Below are 23,656 nucleotides of genomic sequence, written 5' to 3'. Positions count from 1 at the left end.
TGGCCTCATTTTTCACCAAGCACAAACCAAGACTTAAAAAAGAACTAGGGAGCAATGCTGTTCCCCAGGGAGCCGAGGGGAGCACAGCATCCTTCTCTCCCAGCCGCAACATGCTGGCTCCACGCAGGCTCGCCCCCATTTTCCTCCCCAGACCTCTCCATTCCCAATCCTTTGATGGCACCTGCAAAGGATTGTTTGTTTTCTGTCAAAACCAACAGCAGCTGAAGGCAGCCCCTCATTAGCAGTCCAGGTACGTGCCTGGGGAAGCATCAGGCAGATTAAAATTATTTGAATATCATAATATTAGAAACTTCAATTTGGCCTCAAAATGCTCATCTTCCGAGCCCTACCAGGGCTTTGCTGCATTAAACATTGATGGCGCTACCGGTGGATCAAAGTTTTGGGTTTAGAGCTGAAAGTGTTTTGCGGGAGAGCCGGCAGCACCCCCGGGATAAGAAGCATCCCGGCATCGCTTCCAGCCCCGCTCCCACCGCAGCCGTGGGGATGGTGGCACGGACACAGTGCCACGACGTTGGTGGCACAGAGCCCATGCCATGGGACTGGCTGCTGCTCTGCTCTTGGCTCGCCATGCCAAGCCATGCCGTTCTCCATGGCAGGAATGATGCATGTCGGCAAAGCAGGACCTGGGATTAAAATTAAACCTCCACCGGAGCTGGCTGCGTGGGCCGTGTGTGCAGCGGGGCTGGCCGGGCTGCGGGGGATCCGGCGAGGCGAAGCCATCTGGGCTTTTGCAGGGATGGGGAGGGGGTTATTAAACAAAGAGCTGGGTTTTTTTATACTTTTAACACCCGCAAGAGCCGTCCGTCAGCCAAGATGGAGCTGCTCGGTGCCGGTGCCAACACCATCTGCCCGCTGCAGGGCTGGCTGCCCACCGGGACCCCGAGGCAGGGGGCTGGGGAGGGGCTGCTGGACCCCCACCATAACGAATACCAGCCCTCCTCTGTGCTGTTCCGGGTCTAGGTGTCTCTGCTTGGGGGATGACGAACCCAGCCCTAATTTGGGCTATTTAGGGATAAGGAAGGGCAGCCTGTGGGGGTTGTGGTGAGACGGTGGGGCGGCAGGATCTGGTGAGGTGGGTACCGAGTACCTTTGCCACAGCCCTCGGTGGCTCCCACCCCGAAAGGTTGTCAGGATTCGGGGAGGAAGGGGGGCTTAGGCGATCCCCCTCCCCCAGCCTTCATCTCCAGCTTTAGCAGGCGCCGCACTCGAAGAGTTACGGCGTGGGGGTGGGGTAGCAGGGAGGAGCCCCCCCCCCCCCCTCAGCCTGCGGGATTGGAGGGTGCCGTGCTCGGAGAGTTACGGCCACGGGTGGGTGGGGGGAGGCCCCCCCGCTTCGTCCCTGGAATCAGCGAGCGCCTCACTTGGAGCATTACGGCAGTCCCCCCGCCCTGTCCTCGGGATTGGCGAGCGCCGCGCTCGGAGCATTACGGCGGCGGGATTTGAGGGGGAGGCGGGCAGAGCCCCCCCCCCACACCCACCCCCCCCATTCCCGGCGCTGGGTGTGCGCCGCGCTCGGAGCATTACGGCGGGGGGGGGCTGAGGGGGAGGCGGGCAGAGCCCCCCCCGATCCTTGGATTGGTGTGCGCCGCGCTCGGAGCATTACGGCCCCCCCCCTCCGCCGTCCCCGGTATCGGCGGGCGCCGCTCGGGGCGCCGCCGCCGCCGCCGCCGCCCGCAGCGGAGCTGTCCGCGGTGCTGACCGCCGCCGGCCATGGGCCCGCCGCCCGCGCTGCTCCTGCCGCTCCTCGCCGCGCTGCTCCGCGCTCCGGTACACGGTAAGCGCCGGCCGACACCCCCGGTCACCGCCGCCGCGCACACCGACCACCCTTCGGTACCGGGTGGTCTCAACCCTCCTCCGTCGCCGCTAAACTTTGCCAACTCGTGCTCGCCCCTCGGTGCGGAGGGGAGGCTCCCCGTTTCCCCCCGTTGAACCGAGAACTCCCCTCCCCGTTATCCGCCCCACCGCCACCCCCTCCGGGGACGCGCACAGCGCTTTGCAGCCGGGCTGGTGCAACGCCGCCCCCGGCAGGCTCCGGCGGCAGCCCCTCTGCCGGTGTTACCGGCGGGAGTGGGGCGAGCATCGCTGCACCGGGGGCTGGGCAGGCACGGCGGGACCCGCTCCCGCGGTCACCGAGCCCTTCGAGCCACCCTCGGGCTGGCTATGCCGTGACCCGGTCCCTCCGTGCGGTCCCCACTGCCGGGTGGGGGGCACTGGGGGCATTTGGTTCTTTCCCCCTCTCCTCCCGCTTGGGGTGACCCCTCCAGCTCTGCGGGGGACACGGGGGACGCAGGGGTGGCGGGTGTTGGCTCTTGCCAAGGAGAGCAGCCAACACCCAGCTCGGCTCCTTGGCTCTGCCACCCATGGGGCACCGGAAGCCTCGATGCTTCGCGACTCTGCTGCCCCAAAAATAGGATTGGGGACCCTCCAAGGCTTGGGGAGACCTGTCAGGGATTGGGGTGCCCTGGAGCACTGTGGCCATGCACGGGGCGATGGGCGGGTCGTGGTCCAGCCCTGCTAGCCCCGGTGGGATGCGGGATGTGGGCACCGGCTGCAGGCAGCAGCCGTGCGGGGAGTTACATAAACTCCCCATCTGGCAGCGGAGCCCAGCCGGGGAAGGGCGCCGTGGCCCTGCGCCCGCTGCTATTCCCAGCTCGCTCTGCCGCCTGGGGCTGCTGCCACAGCCTTCTTTCTTGGGAAAGGGAGTGGATGGGGACGGCAAGTGGGGCAATGCCATGGCATCCCCATCTCCTGCCCTGCCGGGGGGCAGCAAAGCTGGAATGGGAGGTCCATGTCGCTGGCGCTGTCCTGGGAGCAGGGCCCTGGGCAGGGCAGGTTTCCCCCAAGGGAGGCTGGTGCTTACTGTGTCAGTTCAATAATTTCTAATGAGCAATTACGTCTAGTCAGTCCCCTAATTTCTGAATATCAATAAAGTTAATTAAACACTGCATGTGCATTTCCCAGAGTCTTAAAAGTAGGGATGCCCTGGGAGGTGCTGAGCTTTTCCCAGGCCTGGGACCCATGGAGTCCTGTCCACCCTGTATCCCTCCACCATGTGCTGGGAGCTGCCTGTGTGGCTCATGCCCCAAGCTCCCAATCCTCCATCAGGCAGGGCTCCCTGGGAGCACCACGGGTTCCATGCAGCACTGCCATGCTCAGTGTCACTGTGGCCTTGACTTGGCATCGATGGGCTGGTGCTTGATGGGGATGAAGCCATGGGTTTGAGGGACACGGGGACAGGGAGTCTTGGACCCCTCATCCAGGATGGGGAGCTTGGTGATGTGCTCCGAGTGGTGGCAATGCAGGGTCTGATCCTATCTCTCTCCTGCCCCAGCTGTGGGTCACCACCAGCCCCTGGTATCCACAGGGGTTTGCCCCAGCAGAAAGTGGGGTCTGGACCCCATGGCATTGATGCAGCTGAGGAGTATGGTGCCAGGCACAGCTCCATCAGCCCCAGCCCACTGCAGCCCCTCTCCCCAGCTCTCCAAAGCTGTGGAAGGCCAGGCATTTTTTGTCTTAGCCCCACTGGAAGGAGCTCCTTGTAATTTGGGGTCCTGGCAGCCTGGGGTAAAGGGAAGCAGCACAGGCTGTGGTAAGGGGTACAGGGCCTGGCCGTGCCCCCAAGAGCTGTGCCACGGCATCCAGCATCAGCCAGAAGCACTGTGCCCACAGGGGTGATGTATTTGGGGGACACGGTGCCCTGGGCATGTGGGTGCTGGCTGGGGTCTCAGTGTGAGGGGGGGGGAGCTGGGGAAGGAGGCAGGCGCCTGCTCCGGTAATTAACGGCGCGTGTGCTTATGCCCTGCGTGCCTCGGAGGAGTTCGTCACCGCCACGCTGCCGTGCCGCCAGGCCAGGATTATCTGGATAATACTCTTAAGCCAGGGAGCGGGAGGGCAGGGTCGTCCCATGGGGATGTGGGGCGTGGGCTGAGCCAACCACCCCCACCATTGCCCGGGAGCCTGATTGCCGCAGGCATCATCTGTGGGTTTGCAGTGGCAGGGATGAATCTGGCTCAGGGTGCTGTGCCAAGCAGGGCTACCAGGCAGAGCCAGAGCAGTGGGAATGTGGGGGAAAATGGGGGGCTAAGAAGCTTGGGCAAGGACACGACAAGGGCACCCCCAGGCCTGGTTTGGAGCAGCAGAGAACCCCCAACTTCTATGGTGCTGGTGGGACCCCCAGGTTGGCACTGAGCTCCTGGGGCTGTCACTCTCTCTGTGCAGCCCCTGCTGGAGTAGGGGCTGTGGCTGACCCTGGCTGTGGGGTCCTCTGGGAGCACCAACAGCCCCCAGGGGAGGTGGATGAAGTTGTGTCTCCAGCCGCTCTGACGGGAGAGGATAATTTCGCCTCCAATCAATTCTTTAAATGCGCACAATTGAAAGATTGCCTCTGAAAGCTGCCTATAACCAGGGAGGTAATGGATTCCCTCCAGTCGCAGGCAGGAGCTCGGGAGTGGCAGCACCCCTTCCTCCTGCTGCTGGGGAGATGGGGACAACCGGAGGACCAGCATGCTCCCACCATGAGCATCCTCGGGTGGGTGAAGGGGCTGCCTGGAGCCCTCAGAGGCAGCTGGGGATGCCTCTATCTGCCTGGCTGACTGCCAGCCTGCACTGTGCTGAGACCTGGCACTGCTCATCACATCCTCCGAGATGCCAGGGGGTCCCGTTGGCCAAGGCTGGGGATCTGCTCGGCCCCCAACATGCAGGAGAAGTGGCAGCAGCCAGCCCGCACGCTCGCTGTGCCAGTAAGAATTATTACATATATAATTTAAATGCAGTAACGAGCTGTGCTGAAGGGATCAAATATTAATCAGCTGCAAGAGCGCTGCTCTGACCCTGTGAAAATGGAGAGAGGTGTTTGAAACGCCAAATCAGCCGGTGCTGGGCGATGAGCGAGGTGATGCTTGGGCAGGGCAGGCTCTGGTAGTCCCCAGATGCCCTGGGGAGTGGCAGCAAGGGGAAATGTTGGCTGTAAAATCAGCCCTCAGTGGCTTCCAGAACTGGATGGTTCATCCTCTAGGAAAAGCGGTGCTGGAGCAGGGTGTGGGGCTGGCTGGGAGGGACACAGTGCTGGGGACAGCTGAGATGCTGGCTCTGGCAGGAGCAGGCGGCGATGGGAGGGAATGGTGTCTGCAGGAAGTATGACATGGCTGAGCAGCCCAACGCGGAGCCCGACAAGCAGCTCTCGCTCGCCTCCCGCAACCGATTTCAATTGCTGTCTCTGGCAGTGGGCGGAGGGAAGGGGAGACGGGAGCTGGGTGGGCAGCGTGGCCCTGCTTGCCCTGCCTGACTCCTGCCCACTCTGGGCAGGCATCCCCAGCACCCAGGGGTGCCCCGAGGGCTGAATGCCCCTCTGCCACCCAGAGGGGTGAGCTGTGCTGGGTCCTGGGGGAGACCAGAGCTTGCACAGAGCCCCATGGGGGCCTGGCACGTACATCATGTGGCGTGGTACAGAGTGGGTGCTGCCCAGCAGTGGGGTATCCATCCCAGGAAAGCCTGGGGGAGAGGCTGATTTGGGTGCTGTCAGCCGAGGGAGGGGGGACATGGCACGGCACAGTGCTTGGGTCTGAAATAGCAGCAGACATACAATTTATCACCGCTGCTGCCACGCAGGGAAATTGCTGTAGAAACCCATTAGCTCCGCAGGGAGAATGGGGAAGGGGGATTACATGGGCTGTGGGTGGCGAGGAGGGGGCAAGGGCCCCATTGGCATCCACCAGGTGGGGAGGGAGGAAAGCCCCAGGGATGGGCACCCAGCTGGCCGCTGGGTTCTGCCCTCATGCCCACCCCGTGCTGGTGGTGCTCGGGGCGCTCGGTGTGTCAGCCGGCGCTCGGCCGCCGCGATGCTCCAGGGAACCGGTTGCGGTGATGTGACATGTGTCAGCGGGTAAACGACTGTTCAATTCAAGGAGAATTGCAAAACATACAAGGTCAAACGCTTCCCCGCCAGCGCTGCCATGAATATTAAAGCCGAGCTCCTCCGATAGCTGCCAGGGCTGGCGGCCGCACTCGCCAGCGGTGTCCCCGGGCACCAGGGCAGCCCCTTGGGTCCCTGCTCCAGCTGCTCTAACAGGCTCAGCTTGGCCGTGGGCATCTGGGGTCACTGGCAGTGCCAGGGTGGAGGTAGCCATGGGGTGGCAGGACGTGGATGCCAGCATAGCTGCCAGCTGGCCACGCTGGGTGCCAGTGGTTTGTCTGCGTGGCAGCGGTGACAGCTGGGTGGCAGGGGAGCTGGCTGCACAGTCCTGCCTGTGCCCACCTGCCCCTGCCTGCATCCTCACACCATCTGTGTGCTCCTGCCTGCATCTGCCCACCCACGCCTGCCTGCATCCCGACAATGCCTGCATTCCCACGCTGCCTACACCTGCCCACCCACCACCTGCACCCACCTGTATTCTCTGCCTGCTCCTGCCCACGCTGCCTTCACACCTGGAAGCAATCCCTGCTCCCTGCCTGGGGTCCCCAGGGCTACCAGGGCAGGGGACAGGTAGGGATCTGGCATCAATAGGGTGTGCTCCCTCTCCTGTTGCTGTTGTGGAGGCTGGGGGTGGTCCAGGGGGCTGGGGGCCATGGGACAGGGAGGCTGTGGGTGGGGGAGTGTAGTGTCAGCTGCCTGACAGCTCATTCATCACAGCTGCTGTCCCTGGCCATGGGGGGCAAAGCCAGATTGGATTTTAAATTGGAAAATAAACCTAGAGTCTGGTGAGGCCCAGCCCCTGTCCTCACCCCGTGCCAGGCACATGGCTACCTGCACCTCCCCCTTTCCTCCATCCTACAGATGGGGAAACTGAGGCATGGAACACCACTGTGCGCTGTGATGCTCCTGGGGCCACCAAGGGCCCTGCCCTGTCCCCTCCCTGAGCTGGGCACTCTGTTATTGCTTTCTTGGCGGGCAGCATCGATCGGTGCTCCCTGGGCGGCTGTGTGCCGCCTTATTTATTTATTTGTGACAGCAGGCGGCATCGATTCCCGCCGGGGGGGCCTCCGCCTGCCACAGCCGGATTAGTCTCTGGCATCTCCCAGCTGCTGTTAATAAACTCCCACCCGACAAAGCCAACGGGAGGGATTAGGACCCCCTCTCCGCTGCGGCCGTGGGCACGTGGCCAGCTTGCCGAGGGACCCCGACAGGCACATGGCTACTTGACAGCCCCTTTGCCCACCCTGAGTTCAGCGGGGTCGCTGCTGGGTGCCAGGGCCCAGAGGGGTGTTGTGCTGGGTAGCCAGTCCCATGTCAGCAGTCCCTGGTCACCTTGGGGACATGGGAGGGACATAGCTGTGGCACTGGAGATAAGCTGCTTAGAGACATCTATGGAGGCGGAGGCTCTAATCCCGTGGTGTTCGTGGGGCATGGGTGGCAGCAGCAGGGCACCCGCTGCCTTCCCACGGTGTCCTGAGCATCCTGTATCCCCAGCCTCAAGCATCCCCCCGGTGCCAAGAGCATCCTGTGGTACCCAGAGCACCACACAGAGCCCAGGGCAGTGCCTGGTGCCAACATTGCCCAGCCCAGGGTGCAGAATATCCAGATGGGACCTGTTGTAGGATCCTTGCTGTAAGGCCTGGCCTTAGCCAGTCGCCTCCATGGGGACCACCGTGCTCCCTAGTACCCCGGGCAGGTGAGAGGCCCATGGAGAGGAGTGTCCAGGGGGCTGGGTGGGCACCTCTAGCCCAGCCTTCACTGCATGGGGCAGTGGTGACGGCGCAGGGCCCAGCCCCAAGCACTAATCTGCTAATAAAGCCTAACGGAGATTTTGGCGCCCTTCAGTATAAACTCATTAACTTTTATGTTCTAATAAATGGATCCTATTAAAATATAATTCTGGCCTTGCTGGGGGGCAAGTGAACCTTTCGGAGCTGGTGTGGGCAGGTGTCCCCGCTGTGCCTCTGTGCCCAGGGCATTATCATCCCAGCACGATGGCAGGGGGTCGGTGGGGACACGGGGTGGGTAGCAGGGGTGTGAGGATGCCTGCCAGCACCCAGAAGCTCCCCACTACGCTGCACACCCAAGATAATGTGTTTTAATAGTCCCTTAAAAGCAGCAGTCGCAGAGTAATTAATCTTCGCGGGGCCCTGCCCTGCTACGGATAGGGATAATTACCCGGTAATTGGCAGTATCGTGTCATCAGTGCCTGTGCACGGCGGCAAGACGTGCCCACGCACTCCCGTGGCCTCGTGCCTCACACCGGGGCCTCAGAGGGATGCTGGGTGTCACCATGGCATCCCCTCTGCCGTGGCACGGCAGGGCTGGGGGACACCGAGATGTGCCCAGCAGGAGAGGGGATGGTGCTGTGCCAGATCCGGGAGTGGGAGATGCTGGGTGACTCATTAGGGCTGATTAAATTCTCTTTTATTTTTGGTCTGAAAGCTGTAAGCGGCTGGGCTGGGCATGCTGAGGATTTGCTCGGGGACTAATGTCTGGGAGGGACATGGGGCTGTGACAGGGGAATCCCTGTGGTTGTGGGTGGGAGGGGGGGGAGCATCGATGGGGTAGGGGGTTCCCTACAGACTCACACTGCTCAGGGACAGCCTGGCTGGAAAGAAGGTGAGCTCTCTGGTAGCCTGGAGGAGGGTCCAAGTGTCCAGACATTCCTGGTGCAGCCATGGCAGTCAGGGTAATCACCTGCGTGTCTGCCCTCTGGGAATGTGCAGTCCCGGGGAAACCTCGGCACGGGATGGCCACTTCTGTGGTGAAGGATAATCGGTGATCAGGGACACCCAATCCCAGGGCTGTCTCCATCAGGGCTGGCTCAGAGGAGGAGTGGGCACCCCTTCACGTGGTACAAGCTGCAGATGTGCATTAATTAGCCAGGGCTTAATTTCCAGGGCTGCCCCAGTGAAGGGTATGCTGGGGAGAGGGTGTCACAATCCCGCTGCATGTGGCTTGTTTGCCAGCCTGGTTTTGGGGGAATACTGGTGTGCAGGAAAGCGTTAGTCCTTGGAGCGGCACTCGCCCATGGTGCAGGCCTGGTCCATGGGGAAGTGTTGGTCTGCAGGGATCTGTGGCACTGCACCAGCACCGCTCCCCAGAGCTGCATCCATACCTGACACAGCATCAGCCCATGTCCAAGCACTGGTCCCAGGTGCCACTGAGAGCACAGTGTTGGTCTGTGATGGAGCATCACTCCCTGGTGCATCACCAGTCCCCCGTTCCCTGTCAGTCCCCAACAGAGCATCACTCCACACATCCCCAGCATCCCGTGTTCTTTCCTCCTTCCAGGCTCCAACGGGCTGGCAAGGAAGACCGGGGAGAGTGCTGAGGTGGAGCCGACGGCGCTGCCCACGCCGGCGGAGCGGGAGGCAGAGGCTCGCTTTGTGAGCACGGCGCCCACACTCAAGATCCTCAACCATCACCCGCTGCTGGAGGACCTGCTGCACGAAGCCTTCCTGAAGAAGGACTACCTGGCCCAGGCACCATTCCTGCCTGCTGGTGCTGGCCCCCTCCTCCCTGCTGGTGCCCTCCAGCCGGCCCCCGGCCCCCCGGAACCCAAGCCCTCAGCCCGCACCCCTGCCCTGCCCCGGCCTGCCTTCCCCACTGACCCGCTGACCACGCCAGCAGGGCGCCCCGGGCCATGGGGGGAGGCATGGGGGGCTGTGCCAGGTGCAGACCCCTCGTGGTCCCCCTCTGGGGTGCCAGAGTCAAGCACTGCATCCCCCAGCCAGGCACCCACCACGGCCGGCACATCCCTGGCACCCCGCACCGGGGCTGCTGTGGTGCCTGGGGATGAGGAAGGGACCACCACCACCTCCACCATCACCACCACCACTGTCACCACACTGCAGGGGCCAGGTGAGCGCCAGGGAGGGAGTCAGGTGGAGCTGGGGTGAAGTGGGGCTGAGCTGGGGTCTCTTCTGTCACCAGCTCCCTGCAACCGGACGCTGGCGGGTCCCGAGGGCTGGCTGGTGTCCCCAGAGCCAACTGGTGGCCCCTATGATGGCAGTCTGGACTGCACCTACACCATCTCTGTCTACCCTGGCTATGGTGTGGAGCTCAAGGTGAGCTGAGGACTGAGGGTGGGACAGGGTGCCAAGAGCCTGCAGACAAGCGTGGCATGTCCCTTACTCTGTGCCATGGTTTTGTGTCTGTGTAGGGTGCAGCAAACACATGGTCTTGTCCCTGTCCTTGTCCCCATTCCTGTGTCCCTAAGCCAAGAGAGCTGGCTCAGGGCATTGCCTACCCGCAGGGCCCAGCACAGGGATGTGGGTACATGAGCTGGTGGGATGGATGCCCCAGGATGCTCTGTACCCACCAGCTGCTGTGGCTGGCACCCATCACAAAGAAGTGCTGAGAGATTTAATTAACAAAGCCCTGATGGAGAAGGTGTGAGCAGTGCCAGCAGGTGCCATGCTGTGCTGCAGGGCCAGGAACACCCAGCGCCCATCTGCCAGGAGCAGAGGCTGACAGCAAATCCTGCTGTGCTGAGGCCATGTGCTGCTCCCGTCAGTGGCACGTGGCCATGTGCCCCCATCTCTGCTGAAGCCACCACAGGGCAGTGCCGTGGCTTGTCGAAAACCAGCGGTGAGCCAGAGGCAGCATCTCCACCATCAGCCCTGCTCCAGCCCACACTCACCCGTGCTGCTGCTCCTCACCATGCAGCATGGCTTAATTAACATCATTAATAGCAAATTGCTCCAGAGGGTGAGGCTGGCTGTCTGCAAGGCTGCCAGCGTGGGCCTGGCTGTGCTGTGGTGCTCTGGCAGAGCACCGGCTGGGCCCTGCTGCTCATGGCGTGGGGGATGATTTATGGCACTGCTAACCGTGTTTGAAAGGCACTGCCCCGCACAGATAAGCTCCAGTGGGCTATCAACCACAGAGAAGCCACTCAAGGACCAGCTCCGAGCCAGGCAATGCTGTGGTGGTGACACTTGTGTCCCCTGCAGGTAGAGAACATCAGCCTGGCAGAAGGGGAGACGCTAACGGTGGAGAGCGCGGGAGGCCTGGAGCCCAACCTCCTGGCCAACGAGTCCTTCCTGCTGCGGGGCCAGGTCATCCGCAGCCCCGCCAACCTCCTCACCCTGCGCTTCCAGAGCCCCCGGCCCCCTAGCCCTGGCTCCTACCACTTTCACTACCAAGGTATGGGGCTCAGACCCCTCTGTACCCTCTGGGATCTTCCCTGCCAGTGTGGTGCTAATTTGGGTCGTGGCGATACACCAGCAGTTTATCTGTGTTGCTGGTGGGTTATAAGTGAGCACTGACCAGGTAATCTCTCCATGAGAGTTAATTTGCCTTAGCAATTATGGGTTCATTTAGCATCGTTCTCGGCAGCCACAGACACAGTGTCACTCAGCCCTGCCACACCCAGGCATTTCTGGGGCAGTTCCTGGCTTCTGAGGGGCCCATTGCCCCTCACCCCTGGTAACACCGCCACCCGCCTCCAGCCTACCTGCTGAGCTGCCCCTTCCCAGCACGGCCGGCTTTCGGGGAGGTCTCGGTCAGCAGCCTGCACCCCGGTGGGGACGCCCGTTTCCGCTGCTCCACGGGATACCAACTGCAGGGCGCCCGTCGGCTCCTCTGCCGCAACGCCACCCGCCCCTTCTGGAGCGCCCGCGAGCCCCTCTGTCTCGGTAAGCACCGGGGCACCGTGGGGACACGGGACAGCTGGCACGGCACAGTCACCCACTGATGGTCCCTCTCCCACAGCGGCGTGCGGCGGGGTGGTCCGGAATGCCACAGTGGGACGCATTGTCTCGCCCGGCTTTCCCGGGAACTACAGCAACAACCTGACGTGCCACTGGCTGCTGGAGGCACCAGATGGCCACCGCCTGCACCTGCACTTCGAGAAGGTGTCACTGGCAGAGGACGATGACAGGTTTGGCTCTGGACCAAACTGAGGGGGCTGGGGGTGTGGGGTCACCCTGAGGCACAGGGCCACGTTCAAGGATGAGTGCTCTTGGCTATATCCAAGGATGGGATCTGTCGTGGATGGGTGCCATTAGTCATATTTAAGGATGGGTGTTGCTCGCCATGGCCAAGTGTGGCTACTGTTGGCCACAGGCCATGGTCAAGGACAGGTGCTGTTGGCCATATTCAAGGAAGATAACCTCCGACCATGCCCAAGGATGGTGCTGTTCGCCATGGCCAGCACTGCACCCTGCCTTTGTCATGCCTTGGCAGGCTCATCATCCGCAACGGCAACAACGTGGAGGCACCGCCGGTGTACGACTCCTACGAGGTGGAGTACCTGCCCATCGAGGGGCTGCTCAGCACTGGGCGCCACTTCTTCGTAGAGCTCACCACCGACAGCAGCGGGGCCGCTGCAGGCATGGCACTACGCTATGAGGGTATGGGGCTGGGGCAGAGCGGGGAACCCAAACAGCCCCGTGCCCACCTGGCCCCTGTAGACCTTTGCCCCTTTGCCTGCAGCCTTCGAGCAGGGGCATTGCTACGAGCCCTTCGTCAAGTATGGGAACTTCACGGCCAGTGACCCCCGGTACCCTGTGGGTACCACAGTGGAGTTCAGCTGCGACCCTGGCTACACGCTGGAGCAGGGCTCCACCATCATCGAGTGTGTGGACCCCAGTGACCCGCAGTGGAATGAGACAGAACCAGCGTGCCGTGGTAGGTGCTGGTGCTGGGGGTTGCTGTGGATGGGGCATGAGGGATACTGCTGTTGTGTGTGATGGAGCTGAGGGACATGGTGTGAGTTGAAGCCAACAGGGATGGTGGGTGATGGAGCTGGGATGCTGGAGTGCGTACTGGAGCCAGGCATGGGCCACGATGGGTGCTGGAGTCACTGCACCACGGTGTGTGCTTGAGCCGTAGTCACGGGGGATGGCGGGTGCCAGATCTGGGATGCTGGAGTGGGTCTTGTGGCGGGTGCCCCGTGGCAGTGCTGAGCCCGGTGTGTGCCCACAGCGGTGTGCAGCGGGGAGCTGACGGACACGGCCGGAGTGGTGCTGTCACCCAACTGGCCGGAGGCGTACGGGAAGGGCCAGGACTGCATCTGGGGGCTGCACGTGGAGGAGGACAAGCGCATCATGCTGGATGTCCGTGTGTGAGTGTTGGGATGGCCCGGGATGGGGACAGTGGCATGGGGGGGTCTGTACACTTCCTGCCCTCACTGCCCCCCTGCCCCAGGCTGCGGCTGGGCTCGGGGGACATGCTGACCTTCTATGATGGCGATGACCTGACGGCGCGGATCCTGGGCCAGTACACGGGCGCCCGTGGCCGCTTCAAGCTCTACGCATCCACTGCCGATGTCACCGTCCAGTTCCAGTCTGACCCTGGTGCCGGTGCCTTTGCCTATCGGCAGGGCTTTGTCATCCACTTCTCTGGTGAGCCCCGCAGTGGGACAGCGTCACTGGTGTCTGCAGTGTCCCCACTGCCCTGCTCATCCCTCCATGCCCACAGAGGTCCCCCGTAATGACACCTGCCCCGAGCTGCCGGACATCGCCAATGGCTGGAAGACGTCCTCACAGCCAGAGCTTCTCCATGGGACTGTGGTCACCTTCCACTGCTACCCTGGCTTCCAGCTGACCGGCACTGACCTCCTGATGTGTCACTGGGACCTGACGTGGAGTGGTGACCTGCCCTCCTGCGAGAGGGGTGAGTGATGCCCACGAGTGACCCCCTGCTCTGCGGCACATCCCCAGCTACCATCACCATTGGTCACTCCCACCTGCAGTGACAACCTGCCGGGACCCTGGGGATGCTGAGCACAGCCGCAGGGTGGTCTCCAATCCTAAATTCCCGGTGGGAGCCACTGTGCAGTACGTCTGTGACAAGGGCTATGTCCTGGCGGGCACTGGGACCCTCACCTGCCATGACCGTGCTGCGGGGGGACCCAAGTGGAGTGACCGTCTCCCCAAGTGCATCCGTGAGTTGGGCACCCCCTCCCCGGGCATATCCCCCAAGTCGATGGCGAGCAGTGACCCCACCATACCCTTGCCCCGCAGCGGAGACGTATGAGCCCTGCCACAACCCCGGCGTGCCAGCGGGCGGGCAGCAGAACCCAGAGCGGCGGCTGTACCCCGCGGGAGCCACCCTACACTTCTCCTGCACTGCCGGCCGGGCGCTGCTGGGCGAGGGCAGCCTGCGCTGCCTGCCCGGGCACCCCTCACGCTGGAGCGGCTCCCCGCCCATCTGCAAGGCGGGTGAGAGGACCACCCCGCACCCCCGCACCCTGCCGGCACCGCTCGGCACCCCACTTCTCACCCCCGGTGTTGGTTTCTTTCTTCCCCCTCCTCCAGCCTCCTACGATGAGTTTTACAGCAACCGCAACCTGGATGGTAAGGGCAAGGGTGTACTGGGGTGCTGGGGCATGGATGGGCACCTAGGGTGTGGCCAATGTGGGGTGTCCCCTCGGTGAGTCCCCACATCTCCTGGACAGCTGTGGCCAAGGCCGTGCCCTCGGGGACAACGCTGGAGGGCACCAACGTTGCCATCGCTGTCTTCCTGCCCGTGCTGGTGGTGGCCCTGCTCATCGGGGGCATTTATCTCTACTTCTCCAAGTGAGTGGCCCACTGGCCCCTGTCACCCTATGATGCCCTCCTGCTGCCCACTCCAGCTGCCCTTTCCCCACAGGCTCCAGGGGAAGCCAGTCCTGCAGCTGCCCCTTGCCGGCTCCCACCCCTATGACCACATCACCGTGGAGTCGGCTTTTGACAATCCCACCTATGAGACAGGAGTAAGTACTGGCCCCCACGCCCCCCATCTGGGGCTGGGCACCCCAGGGACCCTGCATCGCATAGGCCACCTGTGCCAGGGACAGGCGTGGGATGGGGCCATGTGTTCCAGGAACCACGCATTAGCCAGGACATTCACCCAGGAACCAGACTGGGGATGGGACATGCATGCAGAGACCGCCCATGGGATGATATGTCTATCCAGGGACCATTCACTCGAGGGACATCCGGTTAGGGACCACACATGGGATGGAAGATTGATCCAGGGACCACACATGGGATGGAACATCGATCCAGGGACCACATGTGGGGTGGGATATACACCTAGGCACCACGCTTTAGTTCAGACAGCCATCAGGGACCACACACAATATCTGGGATATCCATCCAGGGACCATGTACAGGATGGACACTGATCCAGGACTCACGTTTGGGATGGGACACGCATCCCCAGGGCTGTCTGTAGTCTGGGATGTGTCCCCAGGTCCTTATGGGATGGGAGATGCCCTATCCCTGTCCCGTTGCACTGCCGAGTGTCCAACCCCTTGCAGTCTGTTTTCTTTGCAGGACACGAGGGAATATGAGGTGTCCATCTAGGTGTGGGCAGCATGGAGCTTGGTGCTGCAGCCACCCCTCCCGGGCCCCCCCGTGCCCGCCGGCCCCCGGCACGGGCTGGGAACACCTCTCCCAAGGAGACTCAAGCCGAGCGCTTGGCAGGACCCACCTGGGCACCATCCACCCCCCTGCCACCCCCAATCCATCCGGACCCCCGTGGGGTCTGCCCGAGCCCCACTGTCACCCAGCCCCCCGCACTGGGCTCATGAGAGGCTGAGCCAGTGGGGGTCCCTGGACCCCACCCTGCCCCCCCCGGCCCCTGAGCCAGCGAGGGCCCCTGGACTTTATCCTGTCCTTTGGGCTCCATCCTTCCCTCCAGCCCCCCGCAGGGGGAAAACAGCAGCCCCCCTACAGTCCCCGCGACGGAGGAGTGACACAGGCAGGGGGAGCAGCGCTGTGGGGACCCCCAGGTAAGGACAGGGCTCCCCGGGGCTGCAGCGGGGAGGGGACGAAGCCCCGGGGGGTGGGCGAGGGGCTTGGGTGGCCATGTGGGTGCTCCCCCCGCCCTCGCCCCCCACCCAGCACAGGGCTGGCTCCCCGGCACCCCCCGTGTCTCCCACCGCCGCCACGCAGGGACGTGTCCCCCCCGTGCCCCCAGCATGCTGCGTGTCCCCCCGGCCCCCGCTTGCTTCGCCCTCCTCGGGGGGGTCCCTTCCGCCACCGGCGTGTCCCCCCGCGCGTCCCGGCACCCCAGCGCGGCCAGACCCGGAGTGACGGGGCGGGCAGGGGCACCGGGCATGGCTGTGCCCCCCCCACCACCGCCGCGTCCCGCCCGGGCTAGTGACCCCGGCCCACGCCGCCCCCTCGATCTGGAGGGGACACCGCCCCCCTCCCCATCTTTTGGTTGTTTCATTAATAAAAAACTGGTGTTTTAGAAGAAGCGATGACGTCTTCCTCAGCGGGGCCGGGCAGCTCGGAAGCGGGATACACCCACACCCCACAGCGTGGACTTTGAGCCCACTTCCCAGACACCCCCATGACATCTCGAATCCCCTCACCCTCCCCTCCCGTGCTCTCTGGTGGCGGGGGGGGGGGGGGAAACACTGCCGCTTTAAGAGGCGTGGCCTCTGTCTGTGTGACGTCACAACCAGGAACCACGCCCCTGCCACCGCTGCGCGCCGCGCGCCCCCTGCCGACGCGCGCGTGCCCCGCCGCCCCGCCCCGCGTCGTTACGTCACCGACGTCCCCGGCACCGCGCCTCCTCCCTGGAACGTGACGGCCGCCGTGCGCCTGCGCGAGGGGAGGGCGGGGAAAGGGCGGAGCCAAGCGGAGCCGGGGCGGGGCGGAGCCGCGCGGGGCCGTGCTTCGCGCACGCGCAGTGACTCCGCGTGCGTCCCGCCGCCCCCCCCGCCCCCCCGCCCCCCCGCGCCGCCGCCGCCGCCGCCGCGCCAGGTCCGCGCGCGGGAGGCGGCACGGAGCGCGCATGCGCGCGGGGCGGGCGGGGCGGGGGCGCGGAGTGCGCGTGCGCGCGGGGCCCGGAGCGTCGGCGCCGCCTGTGCGCGGGGCGTGCGCGGTGCGTGAGCGGCCGCGGCGGGCGCGGGGCCGCCGCCCCCTCCCTCCCTCACCCACCCACCCCCTGCGCGGCAATGGCAGCGGGCGTCGGGCCCCCCGCGGCCGCCCCCGGGCACGGCTGGAGGAGGAGGAGGACGACGCGCAAGCCGCAGCGGCCCGTGGGATAGGCCCCGCCGCCCGCCCGCCCCCGCCGCGCCGCGCCCCCCCCCGCCGCCTCGACGCGGAGCCGCCGCTGAGGGGCCGCCGCACGTCCCCGCCTCGCTCCCTCTCGCCGGGGGGGGCTCTCGGGGCCGCTCCCGGGCTGGATGAATGTGGGAGAAGATGGAGACCAAGACGATCGTCTACGACCTGGACACCTCCGGGGGGCTGATGGAGGTGAGGCCCGGGACGCGGCGGCGGGGGGGGCCGGACCGGGGAGGCAGTGGGGCTGCAAGATGGCGAGGGACCCCCCCCACCCCGGAGCCCCGTGGCCTTACAAGGAAGTGCGGAGGGACGGAGGCAGCTCGCCCGGCCCCCGGAGAGGCCCTGCCGGCCACGGGGCGGGCGGGGCGGGCTCGGCCGGGGCTCTGTCCCCCCGCCGATCCCCTCCCGGAGGGCCCGGGGCCGCTGTCCCGCCGGCGGGCACGGGGAGAAGGGCGCTGGGTCAGGGTCCGTGCAGCCCCTCAGAGCCCGCTCTGTCTGTGTGTACATGTGCAGCAAATCCAGGCCCTCCTGGCTCCCCCCAAGAGCGAAGATGGGGAGAAGAAGAGCAGGAGGCCCGAGAAGGAGCCCAGGCGAAGTGGCAGGGCCACTAACCACGATAGCTGCGATAGCTGCAAGGAAGGAGGGGATCTGCTGTGCTGCGATCACTGCCCCGCCGCTTTCCACCTCCAGTGCTGGTAAGGCTTGGCGCTCTCTCCCTCCGGATCTGCCCAGAGCACCTTCCCTCCGGCCGCTCCCGCTTCCCGTTAGGTCCCGGGGAGGGGAGGACGTGGAGCTGGCTGGAGCAGACAGGAACAAAAAGGAGATGCAAACCCCACTCGGGTCTATCCGTCCTGAGACTAATCCACAGCGGCCGAGGTGAACCTTCCCCTGGCTGCTTTCTGGAGGGTTGGGGGTCCACCCTCCTCCTTTCTTTTTGTGCTGAGCAGCAGGCGAGAGGCCTGGAGGAGGAGCGAGGCCGCTGGCTGCGCGGCCTGGCTGCCTTGGTGCTGCCCCTGCCCGGCCTTCCGCCCCCCCTCCCAGCGGGAAACTTCCCCTCCTCACCGCTCTCCAAGGGTGCCTGGCTTGAGGGGGACCCTCCGGAGGGCCCTGGCTGGAGAGGGGGAAGCCCTGGTGGCGTCTCTGCACCAGGCCTGACGTTCCCAGTGCTTCCGTGCTGCTGCAGCTGCTGGGAATAATGGAGGTTGCTGTCTCTGTGTCTCCCTGCCTCACTGTTTACAATATGGCGACCTTCCTTTAAATTATATTTTTATTCTCAGCGCCATTTTGGCTGCATATATGACTTCCAAACCCTTGCAGCGCTCCCCACAGTATCTCAAACGTGAAAATACCTTCCCCATGGAAATCCAGGCCTCCAGACTTTAATGTTGGCCGGGTTTATTCCTTTCCCTCCTTTTTTCCCGTCCTCCTTGCTCTTCCGACCTGCTTGTCTCATCCGTGGGGGTGTCTGCCGTGAACTGGGGGGCTGTCGGGTGCTCTTGCTGGGAGCTGTGTGGCTTCGTTGATGAAGGCAGAGCTTTCTGCATGCAAATCTGGCTGCCGGCTGGGAGTCGAAGTGCGTGTGGAAGCGGTGGCAGAGCTCGAGGTGCTGGAGGCTGCAGCAGGATGGGCTCTTGCTGCCTTCCCTCCCAGCTTCCCAAGCTCTCCCGGCACAAAGCGACACCACGCCAAAAGCGCCTCAACTTTCCGCCCCAAAGTTTTTCCTTTTCTGCACCCGGAGCTTGGATGCATCCGAGGCCGCTTTGCCGAAATCCCCCCTTTCAACAGTTGACACAGGCGGGCGGTTTGTGTTAAATTAGCACAGCCAGAGTGGATAATGGAGTGGAGGAGGGAGCGGGGCAAGTCAAACAGCTGGAGCTTGGGAGTACAGAGTATTCTTCCTTAGGGGAGATTTTTAACCACATTCCTTTCTCTCTTTCATGCTTTGGAGCTTTGTTTGCCACCCTGTTACAGCTGTCTCCTCTGCGCTTTTTTTTTTCCCCTCTTCTGTTGTGTTTTCTTTTTTTTTGGTGTTTTTTTTTTTTGCTTTTTTCTGATTTTCATTTGCTTGCTGGCTGTTCTGCATTTCTATGCTAATTGAGGGTCTCTGAACACTTACTGAACTGGTTGCTGATAGCAGGAAAGCTGAGTGTTCGGTCACACTTGTGTAGGGAGTGTCCCGTTAGCAGCAGCGTGTAGCCAGGCAAACCCGACAATGCTGTAGCATGCAGCCATGACATCATCCCTCCTACCCTGAGGAAGTGCTACTGGTGGTAGTGCAGATCCTCTAATATTTACTAGGAGGGTAGTAATTACCATTATTTTTCATCCAGTGTCCTTGATGAGCTTTAATTTAAGGGTGGTTTTTTTCCTTCTGCCGGGCGTAGTTGCTTTCAGATGTCGCTGAACACATCCTGAGCCTTCTCTTAGCGAGGCCGGAGCGATGGCTAAAACTTCACATTTTGGGAGGGAAGAGCTGTGACTAAGGCTGTAGAGTGTCCTGGTTGACTCTGAATCCTACTTAAACCTCACCATAAATGAGACCACTTCGTGCATGCCTAAATTTCATGGCTTAATTTGGTGAGTTTTTTGTAGTTAGCGAGTGAGAAACAATCAGGTAAATCAGATACCTGGAAAGCTTTCACTGTACCTGAGTTAGTTGCATTATAGCTATGTAAAAATTTTATATTAAAATATTATATAAAAATATATATATCTTTGGTTAACTAGTCACTGTTTAGAACAGAAATGAAAGGGGCAATTCTAAATACTCTCTTTCACTCCATTTGTTGCCTCTTCTGGGGTTTCTCAAGCGATCCCTTTGACAGTAGCCCAGATCCTGCTGTGGGAGGTGGCACAGTGTGGAAAGGCTTTGTCTAAAGGCCTCCAGCTTGGGCCTGGTTCTCCCTCCTTCTTCCTGGACCTTTGCTGGACCCTTGGCCATGGCCTTCAGGTGACCCAGGTTGTCTCAAAGGGATGCTCAGGTTTTGTTTTCGTGTGTCTTCCCTTTACCTCCTACATCTTGCTTAAAGTACACTTCCGTTCTGGATATAAACTTAGGCATAAAGACAGCGCTTGCAACTTCCTTTCTGCCTCCTCTTTTTTATTTAAAGAATAGCAGCTGTAATGCAAGGCTTGGTTTAAGTCATTTGAATAGCACTGCTGGGGCACTCTAAGTGATTTGTGGTGACAGCTTACCTGTTCTCTGAATATTTATTGTAAGCTTTAGTACCAGGTCGAATTTATTATCAATTTAGCATAACAGAAATTAAAAAGTAGCTTTTAATTGGCCTAGGGTTTGTGGTCAGTTGATTACAGCTGTATAGAAGAGGCCATATTATAAAAGAAAGGGATTTTCAGAGGTATGATTGGCACAAGTCATGCAGTTAGCTGGAGGCAAACCCTGCTCAGCTTCCTGGGAACTCGTGTTGCTCCTTCCTGTGTAGAGAGGGCTCTTCTCTATCACGTTGTTTAAGCCTGTAGTGAGAAAGTTGGCTTTGCTAGGTAAGTGTGTGACCCTCAAATTTCAGCAGTTTGCCTTAACTTCAGTTTAGCACTTAAACCCGTTGTCCTCTGCGGGAAACAGAAGGCACTTGGCCAAAACTTCCAAAACTTTCCAAGACTGATAGTATTACACATCCGAGATGGTAAATAACAAGTTTTGTTGTTACACCATGGAACAACTGCTTTCCTGAATTAATGTGGGTGGAAGTGACTTCCCAATTCATCTGTCGGGGTGTCAGCTCTTCCCACAACTCCGTTTTGGAATCACTAGTTCAGTGTAAAGCTGCTGTAGGTGCTGTGAGAGTCCATGGGTCCAGAGGATTCCAGCCTGGCTGCAGATAAACTGGCCTGGTGGGAGGGGTACAGGAAAGTGTGAAATCCCTGCCAGATACTTCGTTTCAGCATACTTGGATGAATATGACAGTCAGGTGACTCTCTTCAGGTTTGAATTTACAGATTGAGGATTTTCGGGTCCCTAGTAATTCTTGAAAACAGAACATGGAATTTTTAGCTCTGAAGTTTGTGTTTGGTTCTGCTGTTTGCCCATAATCTGCTGCTTTGGGTAACAGTGCAGAGTGCATTTCCATCCTGATGTTCCGTCTTAGCCCAGGCCCCCAGGGATGGTGCACGCTCCTTCTTTACATGATTGAAAACCAATTTTCCAGTGCTACTTCTATTCTTTCCCATTTATATCCTCCTCCTGGCAATGTGATTGTTAGAATTCCCTGTGTTTTCTTGAGCTTGTAGTAAACTTGATTCACATTGAAGCGGGTTTGCAAAGTGACTGATGTTGCAAATTCATTACCAAGGATTAGAAAGATCCCCGGGAGAGGAAAAGTTTAGTTAACAAGCTGGGGGAGGGGAGTGACAACAGGAGGGAGAACCAACACAGAACAGTTTTGTGTTTGTTTTTTTTTTTCTCTCTCCTTTTATTTTTTTAAAAGTCTCCCTGCCCGAGTTTCTGGTTGGAGGAGCCCAAAAGCACAAACCTCGCTGAATGCTGCGGTTCAAGTCCCTCTTGTAAAATCTCACGCCGCTGGCTGTGCAGCTCTGCTGGCTTGGCAGAGTGACCTCAGTCTCCTAAAGCTGACCAGTTACGTAAACAGACAGTACCAGTTTTGTGGCACTGCCCAGCAAAAACGTTCCTCCTAGCTAGGGTTCCTCACTGCGGTGCTGGAAGAAGTGCACTGTGTCCATACTGGAGCCTGCTACCTCCATCAGACTTTTTGCAACACCTCCTTGTGTTTATATTTGCAGTGTTTGGCTCATTTCCCCTCCGATTTGGCAGTCTTCACCCAAGTGCTGGTGTCGAAGAACAGGAGTAACAGAGCTGCAAAGTGCAGCAGAGGAAGTTAAACCAGAGTTTTGGGTATTTTCTATGAGTCGCATTGTTTTAGTGCTTCGAACAAAGAATGGAAAAAAGTTGTGTTTGGCTGGTAGGACATTGATAAGTCTTTCCCCACCTTATTCAGTCTAAAATGCCCTGCTTTATCTTTGGCATTTGTTCTAGCTTTGGGTTTTTACATGAATATGCAGTCTGTGAGCGGGGCAAAACAATGGCCAGTCTATTGTCTGTTAATCCTTCCTTTAGTGGTTATCTTGGGCTGCCTCGGGTGGTTCAGGTGAATCTTAGAATGTTTTTAGGCATCTCGTGCTGCAAGGAGTAGCAGGATGTCCAGGAAGGTGCTGGAGAGGCAAACTTCCTACCTAATAGTGGCTAGGAGCAGGGTTTCAGTACATCGAATTACATCACAGCTTCAAAAAAGCTTGTAGTTTTAAGTGCAGAAAGTTTTTATTATGAGGCTTTCTGTTTGTTTGGGGTTTAACAGTAAATGACCAGCAAACCCCTACTTTAATGTTTATGTAATTGCATATTGAAAGTCAGAGTAAGCTGTTGTGTTCCCAACATTTAAATGTATCTATCTTAACTGATACTTTGTTAAAACAATACTGGTTTAAGTATGTGCTTTCAAAAAAACCCCAACTTTCGTTTTTATGTATCTCTGGTTCTGATATTTTGGGAGCCTTGGGGCTAGCCTAGCCTGGATCCTGAGGCAGGAGGAAGTGATTGTCGTGGCTGGGTTTCTGGGAGGGGAGGGTCACTGCGTGTGCGCCTGCAGATGTGGTAACATGATCAGTCTTGGCAGCTCTGCTCAGCCAAGTTGTACCAATGAGATTTTTCACTCTCCTTATTTTGTCCTAAATCTCCCAGTGCAAAGGCAGATAAGGTCAGCCTAAATCTATGGACTTCAGCTGAGGGCTTCAGCAAATCATTCACAGTAAGAATTTGATGAACTCGTGATTGGGTGACTTTGAAACCACCATTCTCACCTGTGTGTGTGGATGTTAAACTGAGCGTGAGCAGATTTTGCACTGTGGGCAAGAATTGGGGATTTGGATTGAGCTGTGGGTCTCTGCTGCAGTTCCCAACGTCAGTGTGGAGTGGTAGAAGCATGGCTTTGGGATTCTAAAGTCAAGGATTCGAAGTCAAGGAGGGGGATGTTTAACTGCTTAACTTAGGCTTTGCCTTCAGACATGGCTGCTGCGTGGACTGGTGTTACATCAAACACCCGCATTGTTCCAAAGCTGTTTAAAATGGCACAGTGGGAGACTGTGAACAAGGAAAATTCTCTGTGGTTTAGTACCTTGGTCTAGGAAAGTGCCAGTTTTCTGTTGACCACGACTTGTGGAACCAATAAGTCTTTTTTTTTTGTGCTGCTGTGGGATCCATTTTTGACTTGGCTCCTCAGGATCAGGAGGCTGCAGCGGTTTGCTTCGAGGTGGGGTTCACTGCTTTGTTCCTGCTGCTCCAGAGCTGGTCTTTCCTGGTATGTCAGCCTGCAGGCATGACTCACGGGAGCCTTTCACAACGTGGAAAGGTCTTCCCGGAGGAATTCCAGCTCCTCCAGGCATTTGCAAAGGAAATTCTTAATTGGATTAGATTCATAATACTAATCTGCTAATGACTGTTTGTTATGGAGATCTTGGCACTATCTTGTAAATATATTCACCTTCTTTTAGCTCGACTTGTCTTTTTATCACATACAAGCTCAGTGTTGTTAAGATTGTACTGCCGCCAGCAGATCTGATAGTTGGGAATGGAGGACTACTGTGTTTATTACACAAGATCTTATAAAGCTCATAATTCTTCCCTCTCTCTCTTTCCATTTCTCAGTGTTGTTTTAGGTGGGGTAGTAAAAGGGAAGCAGTG

General features: G+C 59.9%; 2 protein-coding genes across 4 annotated transcripts in view; both read left to right on the top strand.

Annotated features, from left to right (window-relative positions):
* The first annotated feature begins 1,731 nt into the window (after nt 1-1,731).
* Nucleotides 1,732-15,231, top strand: SEZ6 (seizure related 6 homolog). Of its 3 annotated transcripts, none has more exons than XM_069033645.1 (17): nt 1,732-1,795; nt 9,230-9,799; nt 9,872-10,005; nt 10,891-11,083; nt 11,389-11,574; nt 11,651-11,819; nt 12,125-12,291; nt 12,374-12,568; nt 12,866-13,004; nt 13,088-13,284; nt 13,361-13,555; nt 13,635-13,826; nt 13,906-14,103; nt 14,200-14,238; nt 14,340-14,460; nt 14,534-14,636; nt 15,202-15,231. In XM_069033645.1, exons 1-17 carry the CDS (start codon nt 1,732-1,734, stop codon nt 15,229-15,231), a joined length of 2,892 nt encoding a protein of 963 aa, XP_068889746.1. The 3 variants fall into 3 exon arrangements, with proteins under 3 accessions (XP_068889746.1, XP_068889745.1, XP_068889744.1); XM_069033644.1 differs by having other exon boundaries at nt 15,186-15,218; XM_069033643.1 differs by lacking the exon at nt 1,732-1,795 and adding an exon at nt 4,592-4,760 and having other exon boundaries at nt 15,186-15,218.
* A 1,728-nt stretch (nt 15,232-16,959) lies between these two features.
* The window catches only part of PHF12 (PHD finger protein 12), a 32,189-nt gene continuing 25,492 nt past the window's right edge, over nt 16,960-23,656 (top strand). The window contains exons 1-2 of the mRNA XM_069033452.1: nt 16,960-17,136; nt 17,458-17,639. Of these exons, the coding sequence (XP_068889553.1) occupies nt 17,071-17,136; nt 17,458-17,639 (248 nt within the window). The 5' untranslated portion in view covers nt 16,960-17,070. The remainder of the gene's footprint in view (nt 17,137-17,457; nt 17,640-23,656) is intronic.

The sequence above is a fragment of the Aphelocoma coerulescens genome, chromosome 19 (genome assembly GCF_041296385.1).
Source record: "Aphelocoma coerulescens isolate FSJ_1873_10779 chromosome 19, UR_Acoe_1.0, whole genome shotgun sequence".
NCBI classification, from domain to species: Eukaryota; Metazoa; Chordata; class Aves; order Passeriformes; family Corvidae; genus Aphelocoma; species Aphelocoma coerulescens.
This window is presented reverse-complemented; position numbering and strand designations above follow the sequence as displayed.